Below are 20,485 nucleotides of genomic sequence, written 5' to 3'. Positions count from 1 at the left end.
GTACCACTTGTGATATTTGCAGCAACTGTTATGAATTTGTATATACATGACCAAAAGAATGAAAATAATATTTGGCAAGAGAAATTACAACAAAATTACTAATAGGATTTGTATATGCACACTAAAACTAGTTTACAGACTTCAAATCAATCTGTGGAACCAAATTCTTTGCAAAGATATATACAAGATCATTCTCCAAGGGAGTTAGATTCAGGTCCAAGCGCATAGCCATCTTGCTGCTATTGCATCGATTCATAACCGGACTGGTACTATATATCATAGAAGAGATAACAGATTGTTCATTTATCATGCTCGCCCTGTGCTTTCTCATGTGACCACCTAAAGCTTGACCGGTCCCAAACATTTGTCCGCAGATTGAACACTTATGCACAGCATTCTCATTGTTCCGAATCTTGTCTTGTTCTTGCTCAACATTCAGCAGCTTAGGTTTCTTGTGGCTGGCTCTATGACCTCCGAGAGCTTGGAACGAATCAAATTTCCGGTTACACGTTTTGCATTCAAAGCGGTTATCATTGCTTTTGCTTCCGGTAGGATCGATTTGCTTGACCACAAAACTATGAGATAACATCGTTAGAGTCTTTACCATGTCTATATGCGTGATGAAATCTTCGTCATCCGACCGGTCTCTCTTCATGTTTTTATCGGTTGAGTACTCCCCGAGAAGAGAAAAGAGCAAGATAGAACGAATAAGTTTAGGTATTGATTGGTTTACCTAGAAAATATGCGAAGAAAAAGCAGCTGGCTATTGTAAGAGTATCTTAGTTATGAAGATTAGGGAGTATTTTATAAGCAAAATTAAAGAACGTTTCAGAGATTTTGACTTCGGTATTCAAATAAATTAAGCAGCACTACTGGTTTGACTAAGCCTACAACATGCTAAACAGAACGTAAAAGTCTCTTGCAATTGCGTCCGAAATATAATCACCTAAAATAATTTTTAATGTCGGTAGTAATTAGTTGCACATTGTTATTACATGTTGTTCGCTTCTAAATTTGTAAGCAAACACATGATTTTTTATTGACCATGTATCCAAACGAGCACGTGGATATTTACCTTCGGAAAGTCAAATGACAACTGCATTCTCAAAAATCAAAATCTGACAACTACTCTTTACCTAGCACTCTTTGTACTCGGAATCTATAGGCTATAGATGTATATGCATCATGTATTGGAAGTGTACACTGCATCATGCACACGTATACACACGTCATGGCGGCTAAACCGGATTTAGATTATGGTTTAGTTTAAACTAGAGCTAGAGTTGAAATTTGAAAGTCAATTGGCTTTTTAATTGGCTATTTAATTGGCTTTATGTAATTTTCATACAGACTGTATCATGGAGGTATACTGACATGCATTTAACGCCCCGACCCGTTAACATGCGTGAGTCCTCACATCCACTCATACTAAATCTCATCCTTATTAGACGTCCGGCGAATTATCAGAAAAGTTCGGTAGATTTGATATATTGATATTGCAAATACGACCCGACTGTTCCCTATATTTTGTCCTCACTCTACTGTATCGAGAATGACCAACTTTCACCAGCTTTCCGATAGACCAATTTTCATCAGCTTTCCGATAGGTCATCTATCCGTCGATTGTTCCAGTTCGAACATGTTTAACTCTAGAGTTTTCTCTAAATGATTAACCAAAAAAGTAAGTGCATTTAATATTTTATTGGTAGATAATATCTTATTGGTATTAGCTATCGGTATTTAATATCTTCTGGACTTTATCACTGGGGTTGGATGGAACTATCCATGTGATCTGTGGAGTATTGGTTGCATACTTGTTGAAATTTGTTCGGCGAGTAACTTACTGCGTACATATTTTCATTAACACCAGGATTCATCTTACCATTGTCTCAATCGAACATGCATTTCTTCTAAATAATGGAAAGGGTACGAGGACCGTTACCGCCTCATATGGTGCTCAGAGCTGAGTAAGAACAACAAGATCATCCTTTAAGCAGCACCCTATTAGTAACAAGATCAAAGTTATGTCAAAATCAAAACTGTTCTTGCAGCAGGCGCTCTGAGAGATACTTCAGGCGAGGTGCAAAGTTAGATTGGCCTGAAGGTGTGACATCAAGAGACAGCTTAAAAGCAGTATGGAAATTTCCGAGGTTACCGGTATATAAACTCTCAAGGATCAATATTAAATAACTTTGGACTTGACATTCACTTATCATGCAGCATGTGGATCACTCAGCAAAAGACGATCTGATAGATTTATTACAAGGGCTGCTTGAATATGATCCACCGGTGAGGCTCAAGGCAAGAGAAGTATTGAGCCATCCATTCTTCACAAGAAGCCTGGAACAAAGTATTCCCTTTAACCCAATCCCCTCATCCATTTTTATATAACCACAAAAACTAAAAAGAAGAAACAGCAGATGAATGTTTGGATCAGATCTGCAATTTCTGGTTTTCTTCACTTGTCTTGAAAAAAGAGAGAGAGTGGTGTACATGATTTTTATGTCTATTTAGTTGCCTTATATAAAGATCATTAAAAAAACAGAGTGGTGTACAGACTTTCTATCTATTACATGTTAAATTGTTTTAAATCTTATTGTCTTTCAAACTTCTTTCACATGTTATATGTAAGGATCGTGTACTTTGGCTATCTATTATATTCTTGTCCATGAAAAAAATGTAATAAAAGTTGTGTCAGAACAGAGGATCCCTTAGAAATGATGTTTCAGCCCGCTTGAGTTCTTTAGCTACCTGGATCATCTTCGGTCGGTCTTCATCCCTCTCCTTACAACATCTCACTGCAAGTAAAACACAAGCTTCCACCTGCAATCTTTGAGCACTCGTAACATCTTTCATCATCATAGGATCAATTACTTCAATGAGCTTCCCAACCTCGTTTAACCCTTTCACATATTCAAGAATACCTACCTGATAGCCATCAGATACGGTGAAGTAAACCGATCTACCACTGAGAAGAACCATCAACAAGACTCCAAAGCTGTACACATCAGTATACTCCGACACAACCAATGTTGCAAAATATAACGGATCTAGATACCCGTACGTACCCAGCACGTCTTCAGCTTCTATCTGTGATTTTCCTTCCTCGAGCGATATTGAGAAAGACATATCCGACAGCTTTGCGGTCCAGTTCTTGTCCAAGAAAACGTGCATCGGTTTAACATCTCTATATATGATGATCTTAGGGAAGGCCATGTGAAGATAAGCCAAAGCGTTCGCAATCTCCTTTGCAATCTTTAGCCTCAAACTCAAAGGCAGTAAAGATTCCTCCCCGTTAATGGTGGTAACACCTCCTCGAGGATTCAAGACTCCATGTTCTGCATGTTCAAAAACAAGAACTGGAAAAGGGAACTCGAGACAAGATCCTAGTAGTTTAAGAAAGTTGCTGTGGCTGCTCATCCGAGCAGACAAGACTATGTCTTTGTAAACCTCTCCTACTCTGCGATCAGTGACTTTATACTCGGAGAATCTTTTGATCATGTAAGATCTATCTTCGATAACTCCTCTGTACCATATGTAGAACCCTTCTTGGGCGATAGAACAACTGGCGTCGAAGTGGTTGGTAGCTTTAAGGATCTGAGAAGAGGAAAAGCTGCGTATAGGAATGGTTTTACCGTTGCAATCAGCGATGAGTTCTTTGAGTAAGATGCTTCCATTCTCCAAGAATCTCATTTGCTTCTTTATGCTTCTTTCCTTGTTCTTCCGAAACGAACCAGAACTCAGATTGTTCTTTAACTTCTTCACCATTGAATCCATTGAACAGTTGATTAGTTGTCGTAGCAGAGATGTTCAGCTTTACTCAGTTTGTTTTTGTTTCTTTGTTTAGTTGGTTTGACTAGAGAAACCCTCCGTTGAAAAGTCATAAACTTCGTCCGGAGTTGTAGACTAAAGCATATAAATACAAACGTTATGTTCTCATGAAACTGCTAAGAAACAAAGTGTCTATATTCACCGACGATGGACATTTGTAATAAAGTCTGCGTAATTGGTATGATACTTTTGGAAACGTTATGAGAAGATCATATATGTAGCTTAAGTAACTGAGCAGAGAGAGGTAGAACATAGTACAAGAGTATCAAACTTGTGTACTTTCTCATTCAGAATCAGAGCTCTGTGTTATCCGGTAAAATCAATATATTTTACAGAATATCCGATTTGATCCGTCGATTCAGTAAAAAATAATAAAAATTTCATTTTTTCAAAATTTATTAAAAGAAAAAGAAATTTTTTAATAAAAATAATAATATTTCATTATAAATTATTTAAAAACTGTATACTTTTAAAAATTTAATGACCAAATAATTAATTTAGTGAATAAAATAACTAAAGATCTATTTAGATATATTAAATTATATGTATATGTACATTACGGATCAGATCAGATATTTGTTTTTTTAAATGAGTATTTGTGATTTTCTCCTTATTTGACGAATATTGAATTTTAATATTTGTTTCGATTCGTAAAGTTACAGATATCCTGATTTTTAGGATTGAATTGAAACGAATAACGGATCGAATCAAATTTTACGGATATTTTGCCCACCCCTAATATTGTTATCAATACTATTAAAACATAATCTAACTTTTATCAGACTATGTTTTGAACTATAAAAAATTATAACAGTCCAACTAAAATAGATCCATTAGTTTTTATCATATAATATTTTTTAACTGATAACATGGAGATTCATTATATCGACACAAAATAATGAAAAAATAAATAATATATATAGAAGAAAGTCTATAAATTAAATTAATACTCGACAAATAAATAGACACAATAATTAATAAATTTTACTGGTCTTGAATTAGACATAGGTAAAATATAACTTAATTCGATAAAATAACAATTACATAAATATTGTATATATAACTTTTATACAAACATAAACAAATCATTTAAAAAATGAATTTATCTTTCATTTTTAAAAAATCAATATTCTGATGTTTTAATTGAATTTGAGATAAAATACATTTTATATACTACCACCAAATTCAACACACATTATATATCAAATAATTGAATTAAGTGGAAAAAATGTAACTAATATTTAGTATCATAAAGTTAATTTTTTGGACAACTGAAACAACTATTGTAAACAAGTAAAATATATATTATTACATATAATATCTTTTCACCTAAAACTTTCTAAAAGACAAAAAATCATTATCATGCACATTTCTTGTAAATGTAAATCTAAAACACAAGCCACAAAACTACACAAAAAATAATAATTTTGATCACAAGTAAAGTATATCCAGTCCGGACAGACCAATCCTTAGTAATAAAAAAATGAATGTAAGACTCTCTCACTATGTCTTCTTCCACTATATTATTGGAGAAATTAAGATTACCATAACCGTTACAATCAGCTACAAGTTCATTTAAGAAGTCATGCTTTAGTTCTTCAAGAACCATCTTTCTTCATGGAAGTCTTTAAGAAGGTTGCTGCAACTTATTAAATGTTTTCATTTACAGAATTGAAAAAAGAGAGTGGTGTACATGATATAGATGTCTATTTAGTTGGCTTATATAAAGATCATACATCATACTTTTGATATGATTTTGACTAGGGGTAGACCAATCCAACCTATATTCGAACCAAACCGGCCTAAACCAAACCAAAGTATTATTTTCCCAACCATTTTGTTAAAATTTTTATTAACCTAATTGGTTTGGTTTGGTTCAGTTTTAAACCGAAATATACCAAAAATCGAAGTGTTTATTTAATTAGATTAATACATTTGACCAAAACACTAAATATACCAATAATATTAATATTTAAAATATTTAAATTCCGGCTTCAACTTTTCAGCATGACTGCTCTTGATGGTTTAAATGGTTCCATAATCTTCAAAATGCTCCGAACTGTACATCATCCTGCAAAGACTTTAATACCGACGCTAAACATGGATAACAAACTCTAAAACCAGTTGATTTGATATACGTACACAAAGTTAATGTGTGCTTCTTCCCGATATATTTGATGGTTTAATACGACAATATGATTAACAGAAACCACTTGACTAATGGCAAACAAACATGAACAATGAAATAAAATTAGTTGGTTTGATACAACAAAAGGATTAGAAGAAACCACTTGACTAGTGGCAAACACACATGAACCATATGAAATAAAATCAGGCCCTCAGTTCATCTGAAACACTCATATATTCTACATGAGTGGAGAAGAGAAGCTGGGATGATGCTGAAACCCTATACATAGACTCCAAATCTTTCATCTTCTTTCTATCTTTATGGTTGCTGGTTGATTTCAAAGAGAATCCAGCTCTCTTTAAACACTCTGAGTTCGCAAAGATGTAGTTTATGAATTCTCTCTCTTCGTTTCTTCCTTCATATTCTCTCCACTCAAATATCTCGAGATGGGTTGACAAACATCCGGGAACAGAACTTGGTTGGTTCCATGAAAGTGGCAACTCCTCCGCAAGTTGAAGGAATGTCTGCAAAGCAAGAGATAACATTGTGAATCGTACATTTACTTTTTATTTTACTAGTCTATAATAAAAACTTGAATGAATTAAAGGACAAACCTTGTCGATGAGAAGAACTTTTAGATTAGGAGAATTTTGAAGCAACATCATTAGTGGTTGTAACCAGTCTAAATCGTGTACAAGTATTATCTTACACTCCATAAGATGAGAGTAGCCAATAGTGCTAAACCACGCAAGCTGCGATGAACACAACAACACATAAGTAAAACCCTATATGTGTTTATATATATGTTTTCTGCATATGTTCTTTCTCAGGTATGTAATAACAATGCCAATGAAGAAAATAAAAATGATGAAACTGAAAAGAGCACTACATACCGTTGCCTAGCTCAAAACAAATTCGACACACATGAGCGAGGAAAGAGATGTCCTAAACCTGTAATCAGGGTAGAAAAGGAAGTTGATATTTGCCTTCTCAAGGCGAGGTTCGTTTGCGATCGAGTAAGAGTCTCTCGAGTGATCTGTGATGAAGATTTTCTTTAAAGCCGGAGAATCTATTACTAAACTCCCCTCAATGCCTTCGTCATGTGGTTTTAATTCCACATAATGATATGATAAAAATACCAACAAAGGGGCTTTTATATTGAAAACTTTTACGTTGTCTTGGTGGTGACGTTCCACGATCAATTTTTTTAGAAGAGGACAACTCAAAAATAATCGGGCCAAAGAATCTTCATCTTTGTATACCACAGAGTCAAGTTGAAGATTTTTGAGGGATGGGAGGCATGCTAGAGAAGGAACATCCACAAGAACCTTGTTGGAAAGGCCTAGAGAAACGAGTGTATCACATGTGTAAAGGTTATTAGGTAACCTAGTAGGCTCTGCGGACCATCTGAGAATAAACCCTAGCTCACGGACTCTACGATGAACCGCTTTTTTAATCCAGTTTCCAACATCAACATCAACCTGACGTCCTGTATCGACTTCTATAAGTAATGATTCTAAAACAGGTGCCTTATGGGCTTGTAATGACTCGTCAATAAACCGCAAAAGCCACTGTCGTCGCTGATCACTTCTGCCAAAAAAACGCTCAAGTAAACGACCAAGTAAACCGCCAATAATTACTTTGTTAGTATCATCATTGATCATCTCTAGGTAGTTGAGCTCTGGCACCATCTTCCAAATAGACCGCCATCTTTTTGACAAAATCATTGTAAGCACTGCATATTTTGTTGGCACAAACAACAATATCCGCACAAGCAAATCGTCTGGTAACGCACTTATTCTGTCTTCTACCTCAAAACTTTTGAGGTTTCTCTTCGGGAATCGTCGGGATGTTTGTTCTAGCAGTTTTGGAATCCCTTTTTCTAGTAGTATCGAAATCAAATATCCCACCTGCAACCCAACATGAATTGAGCTGAAACATGATAAAAGCTTCCCTAACATATTTCCCTGTGAAACTACACCAACAACGCTTTAGGCTATGGTTGAGGGTTTTGATTTAATTAGGACTAGATCTTGACCCGCCCAACCGGGCGGGTATTTATTTTATGTTTTTAATTTTTTATTTATAAATGATATATTTATAATATTTAAACATAAATTTAGATTGAAAATTAACATTTGTAGTTATAATAAAAATTAAAAGTTTAAAAAATATTTTGATATAAATTTTAAATTCCGAATTAAAATAATATAGAGATGGGTCATAATTTTTTAAAATTCTAAAATCTTAGCATTATTAACAAAAATAAAATAATTTATAAATAAATAAAATATGTAAACATATTTGAAATTAAAATAAATTTGTTAAAAAAAAATCTTACGCCATTGTTGTTTATTTCTATAGTTTAACCCGTGGCTGTATAAATATTTGTTTTCACTTCAATTTTTTTCTTTGTTCTAATTATAATATCTATATATATATATATATAAAAATTAATATGTATTACATAATTGTTGGTATAACATTTTAAAACAAAAAAAATATTTATTACTTTAAATAATTATATTATATGATTTTAGTCGTCTATTATATCACAGTGTATCATATAAAAATCTAATATTTATAACTAATTGGACTTATATTATAAAAGTGTTATACTAACAATTTATAAATAAAATATTTTATATTTTATTTATATGATATATAAATTGATTTTGATGTGTGATTTTTATTTTATTATTTTTATTAATAAGTATTGAAAAATATTTAATGTCAACAAAAAAAATTATAAGAAAATTTATTTTGGTTAAGATTCATTCTATTAAAGAAATCTATTATTTAAATTAGGAAAAGACATTAAATACTTAAATCTATCATTTAAATAAGGAAAATACAAAATTCTCTACTATCTTTGTTACCAAACAAAATTTAATTTTTTAAAACTCTTATCCCTATTACCAAACAAAAGCTTAAAGTACTTCTACTTTAATAAGATAGAAGATATATATACACGCACGTGGGATTGATTGTGATTTTTTATTTTTTACTAGCGATTTTCCGGCGCTACGCGCCGGGTTCATATGTTATACTTTTACATAAATTTATAAATTATTATATGGTCTTAACAAATAAAATATGTTAATATAAAATAAAAATATATTAAAATTGATATTTTATGATTTTTTTGATAGTGTGGTTAGTGACCGTAGTGCATTACTTTGTTTGAAATTGTTTAGTTCAAAGTGTAATAGCATAAGTGGTTGTTACTAATCAATTTAATAAAAATAGAATAAAAAACCGATAGTCATAACAAAATTAATTTAGTTGGAATTTAAACACAAAACAAAGTTGATGTTTTATATAGAGAAATACTTATATTATTAATTATCAAATAACTATATATGAACTATAAAATTTTTACTAATATATTTAGTTCAAATAATAGAAAAATGGAATACGTTTCAAATTCTATAAAAAATAAGGGTAATGTGTCATTTTTTGTTAAAATAATTGGTGAATAATATTTTTTAAAATTACCATGTTGACTTTTAAAATATAGAGTTTTCGAGTTGTTTGTGTTATTTTAGTTTCAAGGTCTCTCAAAAAGATGTATCTTAAAATAAGAAACATAAAATTATTTTCTATAATTTTGTTATAGTGGAAGATTTTGTGTGTTCATAACGAAATTCTTGTTTGTCCACCCTTATTTAGAAATATCAACGAATCTTAATATGAATCTAAATATGATCTAAAAACTATAAATGGTTCCTAAACTTCTCTATTTAATGGATAACTTCTATTTTAACCGGAATGGAACAATTTCACCAGATCTTCCTAATAAAAAGTCAATTTGTTAATTAGTAAATAAGATGTTAGCATCTATAACAATCATGAGAAAGACAATTTCTAACTATCTGTGACATTCGGGCTTTATGACTTGTTGCATTTAGTAATGGTTTTCACAATAAATAGTTAGTGTGGTGCAAAGGATTAATGGTGAGGGTGGTGTGTGGTTTACATCAATTTTAAATAACTTTGGCAACCAGACAATGTTTTTAAATTTCTCTCAGAGTGGAAGTAATGATTCTTTTTTTAGTTAAATTTTAAGAGTATATTAATCATATTCACGGTTTTTAAAATGTATAGCATGCATTAGAGAAGTTATTGGTTTCCTTGCACAATGTAACATGGGAAGATACCATAGAGTTTATGTGTCAATACCAATAGACCAAATGTTAGTCTTTTGGACTTGAATCGCCATTAATTACTAAACATTATTAGAGTGGGATGAGTGGAATTTCTAGACTGATTATATGACGGTTACGTCAATTGCGTTAAAGAAGGAGAATCGTAGAGGCTCCATTCTCCATCATCAACATCAAATACAAAGAAACCCTATAAACCAGTGTTTTGAGACCCAACCCCAGACACTGAACCGGACGATTTACCGGATCTCTAGATCATTGGGTCAACCGTGGATGAACCGCGGTTTAGTAAATGAATTAGTTTTATTATATAATAATATATTAGCTATGAAAATAAATATATAAAAACTAAAGTTAATATTTTAAATGTTTTCAAACATAAAGTAATTGTTTGTATATGTATCTATTCTATGTTTATTTTTTTTTGAAAATACTTAACTTTAGTTTCCATTTTTGTATTTTAAAGTATTTAAAAAAATATGTAACATAAGAGTTATGAAATTTAAAAAAGATCAAGACATAAATTTCATAATAAATTAAACTTCCAATCCAAAATTAAAACATCATTGTAATAAATTGTCAATAACAAAAGTAAACTAACACCTAATCATAATTAACACCAAAACACATTAAATAAAATTGAGAAAAGATTTTAATTATTAAAAGGAGAATGCCAAATGACATTTTTTCCCCCAAAGAAAAAAAAACTCAACTTTATTATATAAGATGTTTCGGACTTATCTTAACGAATAATAAATAAAACTAAAGTTAATCACTGAGACCCACCACGCTTATCTTGAGCCTAGAAGCATAGAAGCCCATGGTTTTCTAACATATTATTTTTGCTTAAATAGGCTTAATGGTTTTCAAACCTCCATTAAAAGTGGTTATTTATTCGGTTAATTGCTCCGAGTGATTCAACAGCTTACAGTAAGAACTAGTCATTCCATCCCTATATACTAAAGCGCAAGTCGCCTGACTAATCAAAAATTGACATGTGGAATAATTTTGTAAAAAAAAAAAATTCAATAAAAACTCTATACGTTCTAAACTTTTCTAAAACGGTAAAAAGCAAAATTTCCTTAATTTTCTCTTATCACCACTACCACGTTCTAATTTGATATCCCTATATTTTTCATATGGCCTCAAACAGTTTTAACTCTTCTTATATAACTTTTAAACAACTAAAATTTCTTTTCCATCCTTTCTTTTTTACCGTAGCTTCTTCTTCATCTTTGTTTTTGTATGTTTGAATGTAGCAAAAAAAAATTTACACAAGTTTATGTCTCGCCTTTATTCATTTTTTTACTTCTTAACTTAACACTCTAACTTTTTTTGCATGATTTAGGTTGGAGATGGTATTTAAGAGATTGCTGTTTCAATTCATTTTTCGAGAAAAAAACTCAGATCTTTGTCAACAACTTAGAAAACTGTAAGTATATCTGAATCTACTATGTATAAATTGGTATTTGCAAATCTGTTTGTTATTGTTTGACTATTTCCAATTATATTTTCTTATTACAGAGCATATTCAAATATCTTACAAATCTGTTTATAAATTCATTGTATACAAATTGACTATACTATTCCTTTTCTGTTTTCTCTTTGATTTCCAGGTTGGTTTCAACCGTTAAGGTAGAGGAAAGAGATGGAAAAGAACCACAGCAGGCCTTGACAAAAAGAAAATCTCAACAGATAAGTTCAAAATGTTTTTTTCTCTTATATCATTAATCAAGCATTTATATTTCAACCGCATTCCAGATATCAAACTTAAAAATAACTATTTTTCAGTACAGTTTAATGTTTTGTAATTTATTTTAGCTTCACTTTTATTATATTAAAAAATAAATCTATTTATACTTTAAAGAAGACTTATTTAGAAAAAAAATATAAATAAAACTGAATGGATCAAATGTAGTAATTTTAACTATATTTTATGCGTAATTATATATTAATTTGGTTTCCAGTGACAAAAAAAAAGTTTGGTTTCCATAAAAATGTTTATTTTCAAGAAAACATAAGAATTATACTAACCGTGTCTAACTGTTAAGACAGTATTTCTAATTTTAGATTTCAATTTTATTCAGCTCCTGCAAAATGACTTATAAAACATATCTCAGATAATAGGCAGAAAATTAGAATTTCGCAAAATAATTTAAATGTAATAAAAAAGCTGGTCCGTGCGTAGCACGGGATGTTACACTAGTTTCAAAATAATACATGTTTTAGAGTTTTCACACATATTAAAAAAAGGAAAATTGCCGATAGAGAACAAAAAACAAGGATGTTGTTCCTTTGGTATAAATTATTTTTTGTTCAATTTTTCTCTTTTTTATCCTTTGTATTTCTGAAAACTAATGAAATAAATACTTTTGTGAATAAAAATATATTAAAATATAAACAATTAATAAAACACCCATATACACAAGCTGATATTTTTTTTTCAAAAAGTTGATAAATAAAAATTCGAAAATACGTTCTACTAAGGTATAATGTGCCTTCTACGGAAAATGATATAGTAGAAAATGATTTCTAAAATAAACACGTTCATCTACTATTTTTAGAACGTACATTCTACTATTTACTAACTAAATAAGTGGAATGCGCATTCTACTAATCGTAAAGCTATCTACTTTTCGTCCGAATGCATCTTCTACTTTTATTAAGTATTCTAAATTTTGGGAAATGTGTTTTCTAAAATGTACTCTTATGTCTACTAAAAGTAGAAAGCGTGTTCTGGGTTTTTGTCAATCTTCTAAACTTTTAGAAGTTGCCTTCTACGGATAAGATTACCTGATTTTTGCGAAAATTAATGAAAGTTTCAGTTAAGAAAATATTTTTAAAATCTCCTTAAAATATTCTAACTTCCTAAAACGTGTTATTTTCGATTTTACTTGTCAAAAAATAATAAAAAAACGATTCTCACCTTTCTTCTTCATCAATCTATGGTTTCTCCATAGCTTTTCTTTTGATTTTTTCACAAACTCTTGTTCTCTATGATGTATATCTATACCACATGTGGTGTTTGGAAATTAGGTGCAACTACTGGATGTGTTTTTCTGCTGATGACAAAGGGGTTAGGCTACAGTTATTGGAATCAAATTCTACTTTAAAGGATTTAAAAAGAATGGTTGTGGAGGATTTTGATATGGAAGAAGATAACTTAGCCGATTTGGAGTTCAATTATCTACCTACTGAGTTGATCAATACATCAACTTCCCCACCTGTGATAATTTCAAACGATCGACAGCTTAAGAATTTTGTTGGTTATGTTCAAAAGAATGTTTCTACTCAGTTGTGTGTAACATCTAAAGCCAAGGCTCAGAATCCGAATGAAGTAGACTTTGATCTTAACAAGTCGCCAGCTGATTCAAGTGCTGATGAAGAGGAGAGCAACTCGTTGAACAGAAGGGACGAGTCAGCTCCTCTGTTTGCTGAGACGCAGAGGAAGAAAAAGAAAGAAAAGCCGGAAGCAGTCGAAGTTGATGAGGATGGCTACGATGCTGATATTGTGATCTCTGAAAAAGAGAACATAGATAATATGTCAAAGTATTCTCTGCTCCATGTTGTTAAGAAAGAACAATATTTTGAGAACAAAACTTTGCTGAAGGCGATTTTCGAGATATGTGCAATGAAGCATAACTTTGACTACCAGGTTATCAAAACGGATAGGAAAGTTTGGTATGTTAGATGTACGGATGATGCATACAATTGGAGTGTTCGAGCAGAGTGTTTGAAGGATTCTACATTTTTCATGATCAAGAAGTATGTTGGTCAACATACATGCGCACCTTCAAGCAAAAGCAAAGCTGGTAAGACTACCTAGGCAAAAACTATAGGCAGTCTGATTATGCATAAGTATGAAGGGGTCAAGGAAATGCCAAAATGTAATGATATCATACAGATTATGCGTAGTGATCATAGATGTGAGATCTCCAAATCCTTAGCATGGGATGCTCGTGAATGTGCGATCAATGCAGTTAGAGGTATTGCAGAGAGAAGCTATGGGAAAATACCAAAATACTTGCAGATGCTGCGAGAGGCTAATCCGGGTACACACTCATCTTCTGAGATGGACGGGAAAGGGAGGTTTCGGTACCTGTTTATTGCATTTGGGCAATCTATATGAGGATTTAATAGCGTCATGAGGCATGTTATTGTGATTGATGGGACTTTTTTGAAGAAAAAAAGACAAATGAGTTTTACTCGTTGCAACTACTCTAGATGGAAATTCTAATTTGTATCCTATTGCATTTGGAGTAGTCGACTCAGAGAATGATCGTTCTAGGCAATGGTTTTTGACACAGCTCAAGATTCTCATTGCTGATGATCTTCATTTGGCTTTTATTTCTGACAGACATGGGTCCATCGTTAAGGCGCTTGAGAAGGTGTATCCATCAGCTAGACATGGTATCTGTATTCATCATTTGTTGAATAATATGGTCACATATTTCCATGGGAAAGGACTTGCTGGGTTGGTTTCAAAGGCGTCAAAGAGTTATAGAGTTGCTGATTTTGAGAAGACATTTGCTAATGTGTATAATATCAGTCCGGCTATTGGAAAATACCTACGGGAGGCTGATGTGCAGAAATGGGCTAGATGTCAATTCCCTGGATACCGATACGACCTAAAGACAACTAACCCTGCTGTATCTATCAACTCTGCTTTGCGTTTGCCGAGAGAGTTTTCAATCATTCCTTTGTTGGACAGTATCAGGAAAATGTTGACACGTTGGTTTTATAAGCGTAAGAAACTGATTTCAAGGCATAATCATCCTCTGACCAAAGTTGTGGAGAAAAAGTTAGCTAGGAGAACCAGGAAATGCGCCACATTTGAAGTTTACCCTGTCAGTGATGGTTGATTGCTTGTTAGAGGTGATCTGTTCGACTGCTTAGTTGATTTGGATAGACGGATTTGCTCATGTGGAAAGTACAATCTTTTGAAGATCCCTTGTAGGCACGCAATTAAAGTTGGTTTTCATGTTGGAAGAGAGCCACACACATTGATGTTAAGAAAGCTTGTGAAGAAAGAATAAATCCTATTAATGTTCCTGAGGATTCTTGGTCCGTACCAGAAGATGTTAAGAAAGTCATTGTGCTACCACTAGAGACAAGAAAAGCTGCTGGAAGAAATAGAAAACACAGATATGAAACTGTTGAAGACAAACTTCGATCATCGCAAAACAAGCAGGCTCGCACTTGTAGTAGATGTCTTAATAGTGAACATAACATAGCAAGGCACGAATTATCATCTAGTTTCCCTTTGAATCTAACCCAACAACGTTTTGAGGGCTTAGATTTAATTAGGATACAATTACGGCAATCACAAAAGTCAAAATAATTAGTGTTATTTATTTATAACTGTTTTAAGATAAATAAATCTATACAATCATTCTATATATTTTATATGATATCAATGCCGGAGTTATCCTTGTGGGAAGGGTTTCAAATGACCCATGTGGTTTTAACCAAAAAAATTTCTACATATATTTTTTATAAAAAACTTTGAAAATATTGCAGAATTAGCATTGTGACCCTTATACAAATGTTGAATTATAAGATTGTCCATGTAAAAGATTGGACTGGTTCCGCCACTGTATGATATACAATTAAATTTAAATGATATATATATAGTAATAGGGTATCTATTTAATGATAAAAGTATCTATTTATTGATGTTTTCTATTAATATGGTTTTATAAATTTGTGTATTTTGTACCAAAGATTAAATTATTGATAACAAAATTTTCAATATAAAATATCTAATAGTTTTAGTAATTTATAATTGTTTATGTGGCACTGTTAGATTTATCTTCATTATTTGTTGTTTGTTCTTACTTTACTAGATGTTATAGTTAGAGTTTTTGTTATGCTGTGTTTTGATTGTCGGTAAATTTCGGGATTCCTAGAGTTTTTTTCACTGAATTTGTGTCAAAATTCTCATCCCTCTTTTTTTTTTTTTCATTTTCCTTTTGCGGGTTCGCTTCATATCAATGGATTTTTGTTAATGACATCCCATGATCTTACTTTGTTGAAAAACATGTTGTGTTGACCTTTGTGACTGAAAACAAGTGTTTTGATATTGCTGACCATTTCAGATATGCTGGATTGGAGTGTCACATCGTGTGGTAGTAATATGGATTTCGTTAAGGCCGTTAGAGGCAGCATTCTCTCTTCTGGTATGCATTGTTATGCATTAACTCTGTTTACTATTACCTGGCGAGATGAAACCTAACCAAGGCACTCTTCTTCTTATGGATTGATAGATCATAGATTAACTTTCAGAAAAAGGATGTTCTCCAGTCTAAAATTGGTAAATTCCTTTAGACTTTTCTTTCTTTATATGCCTGTATACAGTTTCGAGTATTTTCGGTGATACCACTAACTGCTTCGGCGTTTAAATTTGGGAAAATTGTCAATAGAAAACAAAAAAATAAGGGTGTTGTCCCTTTGGTATAAATCCATCTCATAGTTGTTCTAATGGTATAAATTTTTTCATAATCCCAAAATTAATCTTTCTTTAAGTAATTTAAAATTAAATTAAAACAAAATTAAAAGGTTTATATATATTTATAATGAAAAAACTATATAAAAAGATTTCTAAAAAGCAAAGAAATGAATAGAAACATTCTTTTTAACATAGCCAACAAAATTCTTTTTAACATAGCCAACATTTTATAAAAATTGCTTACAAAGTTTTATTTTATAAAATGTTTAAAACGTTAATAAAACTTTAATTAAATAAAAATTTAAAATTTATAAAAATAAAAATAAAACTTTACAAAATATCTTTGATAAAAACTTTAAACTAACTTTATAAAAAACATTTTTACAAAGTTTATTTTATATAAATTTTAAAATGTTTGTAACCTTTTAATTTTATCAAACTTTTTAATAAAAATAAAACTTTTAAAAATGTTTTTAATAAAAAATTTAATAAAAATAAAATTTGTAAACTTTATTAAAAAGAAAAAAACTTTACAAAAAAATTGTACCTAATTTCAAAACACCACATGTTGTATAGATATTTATCATAGAGAACAAGAGTTTGTGAAAAAAAATAAAAAAAAAACTATGGAAAAACCATAGATTAATGAAGAAGACAAGGGAGAATCATTTTTTAAAAAACTTTGACAAGTAAAATCGAAAATAACATGTTTTAGGAAGTTAGAATATTTTTAGGAGATTTTTAGAATATTTCCTTAGCTGAAACTTTCATTAATTTTCGCAAAAATTAGGTAATCTTATCCGTAGAATGCGCCTTCTAAAAGTTTAGAACATTGAAAAAAATCCAGAACACGCTTTCTACTTTTAGTAGACGGAAGAGTAAACTTTAGAAAACACATTCCGCGAAATTTAGAATACTTAATAAAAGTAGAAGATGCTTCCGGGCGAAAAGTAGATAGCTTTATGATTAGTAGAATGCGCATTCCACATTTTTAGAAAATTAGTAAATAGTAGAATGTACGTTCTAAAAATAGTAGATGAACGTATTTATTTTAGAAATCGCTTTCTACTCTACCATTTTCCGTAGAAGGCACTTTCTACCTTTAGTAGAACGTATTTTCAAATTTTTATTTATGAACTTTTTGAAAATAAAAAAATACCAGCATGTGTATATAGGTATTTTATTAATTGTTTATATTTTTAATATTTTTTTGTTTCACAAAAGTATTTATTTTATTAATTTTCAGAAATACAAAGGATAAAAAAGAGAAAATTTAGACAAAAAATGATTTATACCAAGAGGACAACATCCTTGTTTTTTTTGTTCTCTTTTGGCAATTTTTCCTTTAAATTTTCGGTTATACCACTAACTGCTTTGGCATTTAAATGTTTGATATATACATTGTATATATAGATCAAGGGAAATTATACACTTTACAAAACAAAACATAATACATAATGAAGCATTAAAGCTTGACCGTACAAGAATGAGATATATTGTTTCTTCTTTCTCAAACTCTTACTAAAGCAGGTATCAAAGATATAGTTTGTTACTCTAAAAGCATTAGCAGCAAGAAGCACAACGTTAGTACTGCTTGCATCTACTGTGATTCAATATGAAGTCATAAGTATGATAGCGATCCCTTCCTCTGTGAAGTTAGTATAACTGGACCACACTTTTGACAATCACAAACAATTATCTCCTTCTCTATCTGCTGTAGGTGAAGATTATAAATGCTATGCCCAGTCAGCCATGTTCTTGCTTCATGTTTTTGCCTCGGTAAGGTCCCACAGCCCCAATCTCCTCGGTCGGTAGGGAAATCTCAAATGATTGGTTCATTCGGTTCTCTACACTGAAATGTTTTGGCTAACGGAAAACCAAACAGACAGGTAGATTTATAATATGATTACAATATCCTTGTATCTCTCTCTAACACATTGTTTGGTTCCGATTAACAGTTTATTGGAAAAACCAGCTTCGCGTGTCAGTCTGATGCACGTAGGAATAATCTTTGTCGTTTCGCTCTCATCATATTCACAACTTTATCAATCAACGCACCTAACACTCAATCTTCGCATTATTGTACTATCTTGTGCTACTTCAAGTTTCGAGGGGATATATAAGAAAATAAGATTTAGGATTTGTAACAATTTTTATTTATTTTGAAGTTTAACCAGTTAGTTAAATTCAAGAATGATCAAACCGAAACTAAAGCAAACATATTTTGTTATTTTATTTATGTCCAGTTTGCATGTTTACTAAAAATCTTTAAGATAACTTAGAGGTGGGCACTTTAACCGATACCCGAAGTGGCACCCGAACCCGATCCGAAAAACCCGAACCGAAATCCGAACCGAAGTAGCAAAATAACCGAATGGATACTAAGTTAGGAGAGATTGGATATCCGAACCCGAACGGGTAATACCCGAACCCGAATGGATATCCGAATATAACCGAACATATGTATACTTACCCTTATTTTTTTAGTTTACATCTCTCATTTTATTTAAAATATTTATATTGATATTATACATACTTTAATGTCATATAGTATATATATAATTATGAAGAAAATAATTTTATATTCATTTAAAATGTATGTCAAATTTTTTTTTTCATGTATTAACAAAAGTTACATCCAAAGTTTAAATATAATAGCCAAATTAATATTTTTTTTTGAAATGTTATTTCCAAATCTATTAATCATTCAATCTATAAAAAATAAAAAAAATTAGTTAAGTGAAATCTATATTTTTAAATACAAGAAACTTAAAAAATTGAAAATTTTATTTTTATTTCTTTTAACATCTAAATATCCGAACCCGATCCAAAATATCCGAACCCGAACTAAAAATACCCGAACCCGACCCGAAGTACAGAAATACCCGAACGGGTTCTATATCCCTATACCGAAATACCCGAAAATCCGAAATACCCGACCCGAACCCGAACGGATATCCGAACGCCCACCCCTAAGATAACTCATCACATTACGTGTTTCCATATCATTTTAGTAATTTAATTCAATTTTAATACTGTTCAAATCTTCAACTACATCATCGTATAATTTCTGTTTTTTTATCACATATAATATAATGTGAAATTGATGAATAACTCTAGGAACAATTATTTCACAATATAACTCTTTCCATAACATTCGGCGAACTATTATGCATACATAACATCACAGGACATGACCACAGCGAACAGTTATGCCTATAACATTCTAGAATTTTTGATAAGTTTTTCAATTTTCAATCTATAAAAAAAACTACATTTTCTATAAATTGAATCACCGGCCTGGTGCAGAGACTCTAAACCTTGAACAATAGTGCTTCCACACAAATTTTATTCAATTAGCATAGTAAATTCCGTAGCTTTGGTATATATAGTAGACGTTTGTGTTTCTAAAACAAATATGACAATGAAAAATATATTTATTTTAATAATTAATTTTAGATATATTACTATTGTGGTTTGGAGTCTCTGGACTTTGGATAAAAATCTCTAAGATATCTTGCAAGTGCATAAATGATATACATCCAACCTTTTACATTGTCCCTACCTAAGGAAATATAGATTCAGATTCTTGTTGATTAAATCGAGTAGCCAAACTGTAAAAGTTAATCTATATTTAATTATTTTCTACTTTAAAGCACACATTCAAACTTTTATCTAGTACTGTATTTAATTATCTAATCAAATAAATTAGAGAAATCATACGTATTTAATTGCTTCATACTCTGATCTTATTGGGTTTTTTTTTTGTTTTAGTTAAAATGTCTAACTATTAAAGATCTCAATTGTTAATGCGTACTTTATGAGTAAAGTGAGACGTTGTTGGTAGCCGATCACAGGTATATGGATAAATATGTCGCAGCTGGAAATATGTAAGTCTCGATTTTTTTTTTC

General features: G+C 31.2%; 5 protein-coding genes and 1 long non-coding RNA gene across 7 annotated transcripts; 2 read left to right on the top strand and 4 right to left on the bottom strand.

The window, feature by feature from the left end:
- Nucleotides 1-55: 55 nt before the first annotated feature.
- LOC130512011 (zinc finger protein ZAT18-like) lies at nt 56-782 on the bottom strand. Its single transcript, XM_057010059.1, has one exon. The coding sequence runs from the start codon at nt 653-655 to the stop codon at nt 128-130; it is 528 nt and encodes a 175-aa protein (XP_056866039.1). The 5' UTR covers nt 656-782; the 3' UTR covers nt 56-127.
- Nucleotides 783-1,375: 593 nt separating this feature from the next.
- LOC130510951 (serine/threonine-protein kinase AFC1-like) lies at nt 1,376-2,591 on the top strand. 2 transcript variants are annotated; one of them, XM_057007671.1, is made up of 4 exons: nt 1,376-1,681; nt 1,871-1,967; nt 2,055-2,157; nt 2,221-2,591. In XM_057007671.1, the coding sequence occupies exons 2-4, from the start codon at nt 1,918-1,920 to the stop codon at nt 2,389-2,391; spliced, it is 324 nt and encodes a 107-aa protein (XP_056863651.1). In that variant the 5' UTR covers nt 1,376-1,681; nt 1,871-1,917; the 3' UTR covers nt 2,392-2,591. The 2 variants fall into 2 exon arrangements, with proteins under 2 accessions (XP_056863651.1, XP_056863650.1); XM_057007670.1 differs by having other exon boundaries at nt 2,052-2,157.
- LOC130510950 (serine/threonine-protein kinase ZRK3-like) lies at nt 2,534-3,965 on the bottom strand. The gene has a single exon (XM_057007669.1). It carries the CDS (start codon nt 3,775-3,777, stop codon nt 2,695-2,697), a length of 1,083 nt encoding a protein of 360 aa, XP_056863649.1. The 5' UTR covers nt 3,778-3,965; the 3' UTR covers nt 2,534-2,694.
- Nucleotides 3,966-6,137: 2,172 nt separating this feature from the next.
- Nucleotides 6,138-7,960, bottom strand: LOC130510764 (putative F-box/FBD/LRR-repeat protein At1g22000). Its single transcript, XM_057007382.1, has 3 exons — nt 6,853-7,960; nt 6,574-6,711; nt 6,138-6,483 (listed from the first exon to the last, which is right to left on the bottom strand). Exon 1 carries the CDS (start codon nt 7,918-7,920, stop codon nt 6,859-6,861), a length of 1,062 nt encoding a protein of 353 aa, XP_056863362.1. The 5' UTR covers nt 7,921-7,960; the 3' UTR covers nt 6,138-6,483; nt 6,574-6,711; nt 6,853-6,858.
- On the bottom strand, nt 6,163-6,621 carry LOC130511401 (putative F-box/FBD/LRR-repeat protein At1g22000). Its single transcript, XM_057008368.1, has 2 exons — nt 6,574-6,621; nt 6,163-6,483 (listed from the first exon to the last, which is right to left on the bottom strand). The coding sequence occupies exons 1-2, from the start codon at nt 6,619-6,621 to the stop codon at nt 6,163-6,165; spliced, it is 369 nt and encodes a 122-aa protein (XP_056864348.1).
- A 10,045-nt stretch (nt 7,961-18,005) lies between the features above and the next one.
- LOC130511067 (uncharacterized) lies at nt 18,006-18,791 on the top strand. The gene is made up of 3 exons (XR_008944863.1): nt 18,006-18,200; nt 18,294-18,462; nt 18,532-18,791. It is a non-coding gene; the product is annotated as an uncharacterized LOC130511067 (long non-coding RNA).
- Nucleotides 18,792-20,485: the final 1,694 nt, after the last annotated feature.

Source organism: Raphanus sativus, chromosome 4, assembly GCF_000801105.2.
Source record: "Raphanus sativus cultivar WK10039 chromosome 4, ASM80110v3, whole genome shotgun sequence".
Classification (NCBI taxonomy): domain Eukaryota; kingdom Viridiplantae; phylum Streptophyta; class Magnoliopsida; order Brassicales; family Brassicaceae; genus Raphanus; species Raphanus sativus.
This window is presented reverse-complemented; position numbering and strand designations above follow the sequence as displayed.